Source organism: Lathamus discolor, chromosome 1, assembly GCF_037157495.1.
Source record: "Lathamus discolor isolate bLatDis1 chromosome 1, bLatDis1.hap1, whole genome shotgun sequence".
NCBI classification, from domain to species: Eukaryota; Metazoa; Chordata; class Aves; order Psittaciformes; family Psittacidae; genus Lathamus; species Lathamus discolor.
Window position 1 is genome coordinate 112,966,859 of NC_088884.1, and position 12,824 is coordinate 112,979,682.

General features: G+C 40.4%; 1 protein-coding gene across 1 annotated transcript in view; it reads left to right on the forward strand.

Moving 5' to 3' along the window:
• The window catches only part of PPP3CA (protein phosphatase 3 catalytic subunit alpha), a 189,475-nt gene that overhangs the window by 76,956 nt on the left and 99,695 nt on the right, over positions 1–12,824 (forward strand). The window contains exon 2 of the mRNA XM_065691334.1: positions 3,332–3,532. Coding sequence (XP_065547406.1) covers positions 3,332–3,532 — 201 coding nt within the window. The remainder of the gene's footprint in view (positions 1–3,331; positions 3,533–12,824) is intronic.

A 12,824-nucleotide genomic window follows, 5' to 3' on the forward strand; every position in this document is an offset into this window, starting at 1 on the left:
GAGTCTGTGTGGTGGTGAGTAGCTCGCTGCTGGTTCAGACCACCACTCCTTCCTCCTCCTGACTCTCCCTTGTGGCTCCTCTCCCAGCTCCATGCTTTTCCCTGTTGTGCATGCTGTGTGCACAGTTGCTGCCTGATAAGGCTCCTGAGTTTATTTCTGTTTAAGGCAAAACTACTGGGAGCGGAAGAGTTGCTTTTTGCAAACACTGATAGAATAGATTTTGAAAAAGCTGAAAAAGAAAGCAGGTGTGGAGAACCGTATGGATCCATCCCTATGTGTTCAGATGGTAACATTGCTATATATAAAGCAATAGAAATTAAATGTTTGTTATATTTACAACAGGATTTTGTGGGTGATACCATCACAGAACGATGTTGAACTGACTTCCACAGGAACATGACCGTTTGTTGCGTTGTTCTTCTGTGGAAGCTCTGTGTATGTGTACCTACAAAATTAATATCCTCATAATGGAAGATGCAATTTGTGGGCTATTCAGTCACTCATGTTTTTGCTAATTAATCACGAATCATCTGCTATTGGAACAGTATCTTCTTCTTTAATTACCCACTGGTACATGTCTGTTAGAACCTTGCCTGCAGAGCTCATACAGTGCTGCAGTGTATGCCATATTCTTCCCTTAATCAGCAGGTAACATTTCATGGCCTTAGTTTTGGTGATTGCATGTCTGTTCTGCTTTGTCTTTATGAATGTAAAAATCTCCTTTCAGCATACATGCATAACTGTAGGTACCTCAAAGTAGTAGTATGCCTCATAGGCTTTTACATTGTGATGCCTTTGGAGAAGAGCAGAGGCAGAAGGAATGCAAGCTAATGGTACATGCTTCTTCCACCCAAACTGATTGGAGAGAAGCAACGACTTTGCCTTCTCTTCCTTCATGCAGGATCATGCATGAAGGAAATGTAAGATCAATAGGACTAGCTGGCCGCCTGGCGTTTTGTTTTTGTAGGAGTATGGAAGTTTGGGGAATTGCAGAGTTCACCTTCCATTTTCTTGCAGTGCTTATTCTTTTTTTTATGTTGTATTATGAGTTGTTTATAGCTCATGCATCCAGCTGGGGATGGATGGGACGCTGACCAAGAGCTTGTGGGTCAGGATTAAAGGGAGGGCAGGACGCTGACCAAGAGCTTGTGGGTCAGGATTAAAGGGAGGGCAGGAACAGGTGACATTTTGATGGGAGTCTGCTAGAGGTCACTCCGCCAGGAGGGCTGAGCAGATAAGGCCCTCTATAGGCTGATAGGTGCAGCCTCATGTTCACAAGCCCTGGTGCTAATGGGGAGGGGGGTGGTTCAGCCGCCTGAATGACTGTTGGAGGGACAGCACAGTAAGGCATAAGCAATTCAGAAGGATCGTGGGATACATTGGTGATAACTTCCTTCTCCAAGTGATAGAGGAGCCAACAAGTAGAGGTGCTCTGCTGGACATTATTCTCATCAACAAAGAGGGGCTGGTGGGGAACGTGAAGCTCAAGGGCAGCCTTGGCTGCAGTGATAATGAAATAGCGGAGTTCAAGATCCTTAGGGCAGCAAGGAAGGTGCACTGTAAGCTCACTACCCTGGACTTTAAAAGAGCAGACTTTGGCCTTTTCAGGGATGTGCATGGTAGAGCACCATGGGATAAAATCCTAGAGGGAAGAGGGGCCCAAGAAAGTTAGCTAATATGCAAGAATCACCTATTCCAAGCTCTGGAGTGAGGTTGCATCCCAGCAAGGAGGAAGTCTGGTTTTGGTCTTTAACAGCCAACCTTTTATCATAGAAGTACTATTTAAAACATTTAGTCATTTAAAGCGGTCTAGGAGTTCTTGTCATTTGAGTGAGAAGATCATCATGGATCTGCGTCAGGGCTTTTCAGAGATGTATTTTAACTTCATTGTTGGTTGTAGGTGTCATTGCTTCTGGAGAGCAGTTGGGTTTCAATATATTTCAAAGACCCACATCCATCAGTCACCACCAGACCATTTAAGAGAATGGACTACTAGGGCTGCGGCAGCAAAAGGGGAAAGAATTGGGGGGTGGGGGAAGAGGAGAAGTTGGAATTTTCTGATCTGTTTGTATTTAAAATATCAGTGGAAAATAACTGCATAAAGTTAAATTGTTTTTATATGCTCTGTTACTTCTGGTAATGTGAGAGTTCTTGACTTGCGCTTTAAATGATGTTTGCAATGTGTGGGTTGTTTCTGAAGTACACTGATTGTGAAATGAGGAGGAAATTGAAGCTAACAGATGTATTGATCCACTGCATTACGGTTTCGTGTCTCACAATGTGGCAGAGCTGCCTGTAAGATACTCTGTGGCAGACAAAGTCCTTTGTCAGGGATGGGGTTGCACTGCAGATGCAGCCAGCTGAGACCAGCCTTGCTGCCTTTTCCTCTCCCTGCTCAGATCTCCCAAATAACCTGGCCCTCCTGCAGCTGTGGCAGGGATCAGTGTCATTACCCTGTGGCTGGTGAAGCAAGCAGTGCCTAATGCCACTCTGAACTGCGAGGGAAAAGGGGTTAAGCCGGGATAACGCTCCAGCTTCATCTTGGCAGCTGACAGCCTTCTTGTTCCAGCTGGCTCCAGGAGAGCCAGAGTAGGAGCATCAAGTTTGCCGTGCGTCTCAGACCTTACGTGACAGCAGCATGGTCGCTGCTGTGTTGCTAGGACAACCTGCCTCTTTACTCATTTATTTCCAACTTCAGTCTGATGCATCCTTTGCCCTGCCTTTGCTGGAGCAGTCTGGTTGGCACTCAGGCACACTTTGATGGGCTTCATATATATCTTATGTAGCTATCACTTACACAGGGAAGACATCTTCCATCTCCTTACCCCAGGTCATTAGAGAGAGGTCTGTCTTGGATTTTAGCATTTTAATTGGAAAGTATATATGCATATCCATGCACAGAAATTCAATATTGCACTTGTTTGTGTATTGTATGTCCTTAATGGAAAGGGAGGGTGAGATCAATGGTTTATAAGTGCTGCTAGAGCAGTTTGAGCTCCATTCCCTTCTTTTCCTGATATTCCCATGCTTTTTGGGGAGCTTGTTTGAATGTATCTACCTCTAAATGTGGTCTAAATCTTTCTCTCATTGTTTTTGTAAGCACAAATTAGTTGTTCTTGCATGTGTGAATAATGTAGCCTGCCAAATAAGTGTACTTTAATAGCATCTGTGGTAATCCATGTAGAATTTAAACCACAAATCATAAAAGGCAGTAGAAAGTTCATGTTAACACTGTTTTGGAGCAGAGATGTCTTTTGAAAAGTGTCATGATCAGTGACAGAGGCTTTGCTGTAAAAAGTGACCAGATGTTTTTGCCTTTTTCTTCATTCAGCTGTCCCATTTCCTCCAAGTCATCGGCTCACAGCTAAGGAAGTGTTCGATAATGATGGAAAACCTCGTGTGGATATCTTAAAGGCACACCTTATGAAAGAAGGGAGACTGGAAGAGAGCGTTGCTTTGAGAATAATAACAGAAGGAGCTTCAATTCTTCGCCAGGAAAAGAATTTGCTGGATATAGATGCACCAGTTACAGGTTAGTATGGAATTAGGGTGATGGAGTAGATGGTTGCTAGGTTGGGACATGTTAAGTAATGCAGCAGTGTATGTGGCTTCCTCAGGAGCTGAAATGCAGATTGAAAAGCATTTGTTCTCTCCAATAGTTGAATCTCACCCTGTCTGCTGCCACTAGGATAATGGAGGCTATCAAACAGCTTGGAAATTAGAGGAAAAGATCACATCTTCTGAGCCCTTTCTGTTTCTAAGGCAGAGAACATTTTTAGTCTTTAGGAGAAGGTTAAAATGACTTTCTTAAGCTTGAAAAATTACCTGGCCTTTTGCACCAGGTATTAATTCCATAATTTTATGGGTACCATTTACCATAGGAGCGCTGGTGAGATATATGGACAGCACTCGGCTCTGAACCTTATGAAGTTCAAGAAGTCCAAGGGCAAGGTCCTGCATATGGGTCAGGGCAATCACAAACACAACTGCGAAGTGGGCAGAGACGGGATTGAAAGCAGCCCTGCAGAGAAGGACTGGGGGGTGTTGATCAATGAGAAACTGAACGTGAGCCGGCAAGTATGTGCTCGCAGCCCAGAAAGCCAACCATGTCCTGGGCTACATCAAAAGGAGAGTGGCCAGCAGGTCAAGGAAGGTGATTCATCCCCTTTTGTCTGCTCTTATGAGACCCCAGCATAGCAGGAGTGTTGGAACCAGGTGATCTTAAAGATCCCTTCCAACCCCAACCATTCTGTCATTCTATGAAGGAAGAATGGTATCAAAGTAAATGGAAATTTTAATTAAAGGAGAAGGAAAATAATGAGTGTAGAAAAAAAGGAAAAAAATTAGCAGAATTCCAGTTTATGTTGCCTGGAGGATTAATGAATTGTGCTGGTTGCAGAACCCATCCTGCCCTTGACTGTCAGACAATACCACCCACTCGTTAATCCGCAGGAAATGCCTTATACTTTGAATTTCCTTTCTAATTGTCCCTTGCCTCCGCTTCCATTCTAAATGTATGAATGCATTTGCTTGCTCTAATGTGCCTCCTCCCCTGTTTTGTTGTTGTTATCGAATATGAACGCATTTTTGGCAATAAATCTATCTCTGGCATAAAATGTTAGCTTTGGGGCAAAAGATAACTAGTTTTAGCCAGCTTAAATTATGAAACCAGACCATAAAACTTGGTATACGAAGGCAGGTCCTTTTGTCACTTTTGTTTCTGGAGAGCCCTGGCAAAAGTAAAAAAAATAAGCTAATGGGCAGCAGAAGAAGTGTTAGTGGTTTTCATTACCAGAACTGGTAGCATTCACCAAAAACTACACAGAAGTAGCAAAACCTTCATTTTCAGGAAACCTACTCTGAAGCTGAAGAGCATAGTGTCTGGACTAGAATGATGTGCAAGATAAAGCTTGTCATTTTAAAAATGGGGATTGATTGTAGCTTGACCTGGAGAGGTAATGAGTATCATCTTTTATGTAATAATTAGCATGTCACGCTGCCATACAATTCTGATGGAAAAGGTGTCAATCATGTTGCAGCTGATGGATGAATAAAGGAAAGACGATGAATAAAAGGATCCCCTGGGTAGACTGAGAATCAGGTTCTACAGACATTTTCTTTAACACTTAAGGATAAATGGAAAAAGTCATAGTGATGCAATGTGCAATACCATTGTCCATAACCCATAATTGAGTGAAGTACACAGAAAAGTCTACCTTTTTGTGGATTTTCACTCTTCTTTTTTTGAGTGTGCCTTCTTTGTTAATCCATTGAAAGATGTAGACTGTAGGAGGGTGGGTCTGGTGTCTTGTGTCCCAGCTGATTTCCTTCAGTCCATATTTAATGTTCTCTTTCTCTTTTTAACTTTTCTCTTTAAGTATTTTTTTTTTATTAAATGCTTTTGAAGGCATCAGAATTGCTCGGAATTACATTTTGGAGATTAATCTCCTGAAGGTTACCCCCATTGTACAACACTGGTATAATTTAGGGCTTTGATTCTTTTTTCAGTGGAGCCTACGTCTTGCTTTGTTCCTGCTTTTGAAATTATTCTCACACAGTGATTGTGATAATGCAGCGTTCTTCGGGGTGGCTGGTAGCTACTCTCTTTTAAGCTAGCGTAGGAAAGCTGGGCTCCTAATGCTTGTTAGCGGGGTAGCTGAGAAGTGCTAATGTTCTGTATGAGCAAACATGAAAGCTGGAGTTATGAAAGCGATCATCAAAAGAAGCTAAAAACTAAATTGTGAGGGGGAGGTTGGGAAAGCTTGTGAGGCATGTTGTTGTGGGCCTGACAATTTTCTTTGTGTGAGTAGAATGACAGCAGGTGGCTGAATAAAGAGAGTATCAATTGACTGATGTGGTGGAAGTGCAAGGTATACAGGCAATCGAGAAGTAACTATGGAGTAGAGGAAAGCTTTTCTCAAACGTATGGAAGACCAAACGAAACCATTGGTAGAGCGGAGAAGCAAGTAAGTTTTAGATTTTAGGCATAGCCGGCAGTCCTGTTGAGAAGTGGCAGTCATAAATCATTAATATGGGATCCTTTGTGGGAAATGCACTCATCTTTTAAAAGCATAGCCCTGCCTCTGGTTAATGAGATGGTGATCATCAAAGAGAAGAGAGATAGAAAAGCATGACTGTTGGAGTAAAAGCATACTGTGGAGTGTCGCTTTACAGTGATATGCTTGATAAACGTTGAAGAAAATTCAGAGTTGTTTTTTCTTTTAAAGCCTTGTGCAGCCATCCCTCAGCTTGATTTTTTTATTTTTTTATTTTTTTATTTTAAGGGGCGAATAATTATCCTCAGAAAAACATATCAGCATTCTGTTTATAAGCGGTCATGTGAAATGAAGTGGGTACATAGAAGACCTGAATTTGAGTGAGAAGATGACTTGTATAATGGGGGAGGCATGCAAAGAGCTTTAATATTGAACGCAGAATCCATTATTTTGCATATATGTTTAAAACTTACTCTGTGTCTGTGGTTATCTGAGAGCACCAATGTAATTGTCATTTTGAATTCGTACATTTTGTTTTCAAACCTGGCAAGGTTATAAGCCTTTTTAAGTACTGCTAAGGAATTAATTTGTAACCTTAGCTCAAATTCAGTCGTTTTCTACATACATACGTACATGCATGCATAGGCTGCTACAGTTCTGGCTTAGAAGCAAGGTGAACCCCCATGGCAGGGGGGTTGGAACTAGATGATCTTGAGGTCCTTTCCAGCCCTAACTATTCTATGATTCTATGAACAATTCTTGCACAGCCTGAACTAAGAAGACTCCGAGTCGTCTGTTACCAGAACTCTTATATCTAGGAAGTACTGTGGCAGCTTTGTCTTGACTCGTCAATGTGAGTTTGGAAGGATGGAGAGAATCGGGTCAAAAGTGAGTGTATTGAGGGTGGGGCTGAAAGTAGGGATGGAAAGTGGTAACAAGGCTGATCAATGGATGACAAGGAGGTGGCTGAGTCTGGCTACTTAAGTTGAAGACAAGAATTTGTGGTAGAGGTGGAAAGCTGGGAGGTAGGTTTGGCTGCAGAGTGACAGCTCTGGTAGAAGCAGTTAGCAGTGCAGCCCTGTCTTACGACTGGCAGCAGTGAGGGTCTGCCATAAGGCTTTGCGGTCATCTGGGTTTCCATTGTAGGGAGTAAATGAGCCACACACTCTGGACTACCAGGACACTTTCCAGTTGTGTGCTGCACCATGGGGAATGTCCATGCCAACCTTCACTCACCAGGCAATAGGCAGATGACATGAAGACAGGGAGCCACCTTCCACAGACAGGTTGTTCCTGTTTTCATCTGTGCCCTTTTCTTTTGGAGGCATGTGGTCTCCGTCTTAAGCTTGTGGGTTTAATGATTTTGATCTACCACTAGACTACAGCTGTTCAGTGTTCAGAGGAAAGATGTCTCTATGGTAGCCTTAGAATTTCCAATCCTGTTTTATGTTCATAACAGTATAATTACACATGGAGAAATTGGCTCATTTTTAATAGCTTTTTTTCTAGAAGGCTATGGCAGTATATCTCTGAACCTCCCTGATGGCAATATTTACTGAAGTCACACTCCAAAGAAGAGTTGTGAATGCCAGATTTCAAATTGCCTGCATAGCTTTGTTGTGGCCTTATATAATAAGTTCATTACTATACAGAGCAGTTCTGTGCAAGTGATGTACACTACCCTTTGCTTTATGACTAATTGCCTGCTTGTGTTTATGGGTCCTCACTTCCAGATCTAAAAATCTGCTGTTCTTCAATACGGAACACTAACTGCATGCCAACCATGTGACACTTTGACTTCAGTGCATAGTTAACTTTATTTGTATGTGTATATACTTACATACCTTTGTATATTATAAAATTATCTAGAAAATGAGAAGTTCTTTGATGACAATATTGCCTTCGGCTCCTACTCTGTAAAATGGACCCTTTAGTTCACCTATCATTTGAAGACAATAATTCACATGTTTTTTGAAGTGATAGGATACTGCTGTACTGAGCAGTGTTAAAAGTATGCGAGCACTCTGATCATCAAAGTAAGGTTCATAGAAGTTTTGTAACTAAAGCACATTTCACACAAGTGAAGAGAATACAACTTGAAACTTGCTCACTGCGTATTGTTCATTCTGTCCACTGCATGAAAAAGAGCAGAAAGTGACTGTATAATTAAGGACTTTTAGCATAATGTATGTGCAATAGAGGTTGTACTGGAAACCTTAATTCTGACACATCCTGAATACAAAGGGGTTTTTTTTGCCAACATTTGTGGCATTCCCTTTAATTACTAGGTGTATGATTTATTGACTTGAATGGGTCTCAGTTCACTCGTTATTTTCAAAGCAACCAAACCTGTGCTTTTGGAACATGGTAAATTGTTGTTTTCCAACATCTGCAAGAATTACCACCTACAAGTGATGAAATAGTGTTATTAATCTGGAGGGGCTGGGATTAAAATACAGAAACCCCATATTGCAGAATTTTATTTCAACAGCAAAGTAGCTGATGGCAACAGCCAGTCCAGCTTTGAAGCTAGATCTGATTTTGAAGTTGGCTCTGTTTTGAGCAGAACAGGTTGTGCTTAGATGACCTTCCTACCTTAACATTTGTGATTTTAGTTTTTATCTCCTTAAATGACATACTTAACTACAGGGTAGATCTAGAACTCTTAGTGGTGTGTTTGTCTAATAGCTATCATTGTGTGTTTTTGCTTGTACCTTTTGGTTTATTTTTCCTGAGGATATTGTTAGATTTACAGATACTGAATGAAAATAGCATGATACCTCTTGCACATATGACTGCACAAATGAGTAAGCTTGTTAGAAATACGTGTTTGTGTTTTCAAGGTAAGTCTCTTTTCCCTGTTGATCTCTGTTTTAAAAGTAATTAACGTGTGCTCTGTTCCTTCCTGGAACATTTGGCATCTTTCATTTCGTGTGCTCATTTTCTGCTACTTTTGATTAGTCTGTGCCCATCATTATTAACAGGAGTTTTCTCCAGTAAATGAAGAACACAAAAACCTAAGTCATGCATATTTATAAACCTGTGGTTTTTTACATGTAGTACTTATATGTACTGTATGAACATTCCCAAGGCAGCTGCCCGTGTGCAGATGTTCTCAATTCTGTTTGTGTGGGTGCCACCATCAGCAGTGGCAATGACAGTGGTTTCTGCCCTGGTGACAATAGCCAAGCCATGTGCAGGCACAGGGGTAGCATCTGGCAGTCCCTCATTTATTAAAAATGGAAAATAGGTAAAACAAGCATATGCTCTTGTTCTAAACCTTCATGTGCTTCACTGAGAAAGCCCTGACTGCTATCCTATGTTCAAAGCTTTCTGAAATGCAAGGTGCATGCAGCTCATTATGTGAAAATAGGAGAGCACTGGGTGAAGACAGAATAAAAGCTTATATTGGAGTTTAGAAAGTGACTGTCTCTGCAGGTCTTCCTTGGCTGTGTTGTTTTCCTTTACTTGTCCTGAATTTTGCAGCTCCTGTGTTTATGCATGTGGTAGATAGAAGAAACCTACTGCTGCTTGCACAGCCTTCCTTGCTATTCTCTTTGCATCACATAATGTAATGTAGGGGTGCATATGTATTCCAAATAGGTATGTAAGTACTGACCTTGTGCATACTAAAGAGGAATACGCTCACTTCCGCTTCATTGTAGTGGGTAAAAATTTTACTGGCTTGGTTAAATGCTGCAACAGACTGGAAAAATAACTCTCAAATTACTTATAATGTTTGTATTGTAGTGAGCATGCTGAGATTTTTTGGAATTTGAACTCTAAATTGATGGGAAGGGAGAGGTTGTAGTTATCTGGGGATAGCCTATGGAGCTGGGAGCAGCTGTAGTAACTCTGGTGACCTTTGGAAACCTTTGATGCATTTATAGGTCCAGAAAAACTATAGAGGGAAAGCCCTTTCCTGCCAGCATGTGCCTTTATGAGCTTTGAGGCTTCCAGATACTCTCTGCGTCATTCCATGGGATGGTAGGGTCTCCTGGGCTTGAACATTTCCCCATTGTTCCATGTACATTTTTCCTTTGCCTGATTTCTCTTATTTGTTAGATTAAATAATATTAGTAGGTTGCTAGTGCTGTGCAAGTTAAAACTTTGTAACCATCAAGAATTCCTAACTAAAGTGATCAACGCTAAGGCAAGGTAATAGAAGTATTTATGCTCACATTATAGTAAGAAGGTGATAATGTTTAAAATTGCATTGAACTGTAGCACATATGTAAGTGATCTGATGCAATCAGATCAGTTCTTTCTGATTTTTACCTTTGAAGCAATGTAAGATAGAATTCCAGCTTGGAAAATAAATGAGATTGCTTATTGGGGGCCTACAAGTAGTGTAAGATCTATCCATGTTAGCACAGCATCAAAATTTGTCTGAAATTAAAATTTCAGTGGAAGCAATTTTAGTTGAAACTTCTGTTTCGCACTTAAGTAATTTAATTTACGCTCTAAACCTAATGTACCATGATTACTATTGAGGAAACTATTGAGTTTCCAGGACACTGTTGTAAATACAATATTTACTTGCTTGTAATGAAAAAAATATTTACATGATCAAACTGTAAAACTTCATCCCAAGTGGTTGGTGTCTTCAGACTCACGAGTCTACAAGCTAGTTTGAAGTCTAAATGCCTGCAGCTTCTGAGGGTAAGTGTTAAACAGAAGAATTATTGCTTTCCCTTCTTTGCTGTAATGCATTCATTAGTCTTAAGAAGCATCTTTAATACTGCTTGCGATACTAAGAGTGAGGGAGTGATTGGGTCTGCCCTTTGAACAAGGGTGCTGGTTACAGCACATCACATTTTTCTGTGTCTCAGCCAAGTAGTTGTATCTTTCAGTTGTAACTTCTTTAGCTGCTTTAATTGTATTGCTATTCATTCTGAAAACTTGATGGTATTTTGTTCGTTCTAGCCTTAAAATGCAAAAAATATCCCAAATTCCTGGTATAACTTAAATCAGTTTGAGTTTCTGCATTATACTGGTGGACCTGTAGCATTTTTCCTTTATCGTAGGAAATTTTCCTTTATCATAGGAAAGTTAACTTCAGCTGCCATGTTAGTTTGACTTGTTTCTTAATACCAATTCATGGTCTTGTTTGCGTAAATAATATGATATTTCAACAGAGCAAGTCGAAACCATGGAAGGGGAGGAAAGGGGAAGTATCAACAGCACCATTTACTCTTGGATCCTTTTTGAAAACAAATTACAGTCCAATTCTTTTTACATGCCTGTGTAAGGCAGATGTGCTTTCTGACTTAATAAATGAATTAGACTTTATGTAGAAATATTTGCCATCGTTTTCAAAACATTGTCTACTCATTTTTCAGTGTATGCTTGAGCACAGTTTGCTCTTGCAACAGTTATTTTCCTTTGCAGATCACTGTTGAGTATGTTATGAAAATACAGAGAAACCTGCATGTTAAACTCCTGTTAAAAATAATTTATGATATAAACATACTTTTGAACAGCTAAAGTGAACTTGATTGGATCCTTTAATTAGATTGCTGATTAACACTGCTCCACCTATTGTGCATGCTTTATTGAAAACTCGTAATACATCAAATCACTTGTGACTTAAACTGGAGCTTCTGAAAGAAGGTGGAGATGCAAAGCTGTATGTATTAAAATTCTTTTCTTTTTTTTTTGATCTATTCCTTCCCTAAATGCTTCTGTCAGTTCCTGATATACATTGAAGTATGCCTGCTTGCATCTCTGTTAGAACAAAGTGATTGCGTCTTGTATCTTAATTGAGCTGCTTCAGACATTAGCATCTGAGATCTTGGCAGGGATGATGTTTTCTAGTAGCAGTTGCTTAAAACTATCATTATTGCCAAGACAGTGGATTTACAGACCGTATTCTTTACAACTACCTCAGTTGTTCTTTTAAATAATCCATCTATAGTTAACTTGCATTGGTGCAAAAATCATAGCCAAATAAGCCAAAGTGAAATTGTGGAGTCCAAGGTGCCCTTCAGATATGGAGCTTAATTGATGCAGTGAAATGGAGGATCAAATACATATTGGGCTTCAAGTCAGCATAGAAATTGCATTGATTAAAAAATAATCACCAGCAAAAATACAAACCAACTGCTTTCAAATACCTAAGTCTTTATTACTTTGCTCTTATGGTCCTTTATTTAGTGTGTGGGTGCTGCTTCATCATGTAAATACTGATGGCACAGTGTCACAGGCTAGAATTTTTTCTAGGGTTGCTCCAAGAAGACAGTGCGTCACAGCAGTGGTGTTTATTGTAGCTTCTCAAAGATTTTTCTGCAACTTGTAAATCAGGTTTTTTATTTGCTTTGCAATTATGTAGTCAGTGGCACAATTTGAATTAGAACTGGGTAGTTCTTGGTCTATGACACTTGGATTCTGTTTTGAAAATAATCATGGTGTTTGCACTGTGCAGTCCTCATTTAGAAAGAAAGAGAACCTTTGTTCTTACCTTTCATGTTCTCTTAGCTTTGCCTAGTTATTTTTCCTTTTGATTCTGGCCGCAGGTTAATTTAACTCAGTCTTAGGTTGTAGCTTATACTGGCAAGGGGTGTGGGAATGCAGTGGGATCACTGCTGAAATCGCAGCCACCCACGTTCCTTCCTCCCCCATTTTGGATGGAGGAACTACTGAAATGAGTAAGACCTAGAGGGGGGCAGAGGGGAATTCCAGTATATGTTTGCCTTCCCCCCAGCAAAGCAAAAATCTACCAGGCGCACACAAACTGGAGCTCCCCACTTTGTGTGTGTGAAATAGTAGAAAATCATGATTTATATGTGTGTAAGGCTGGAAGGGGATTGATTCTGCCTTAATCACACT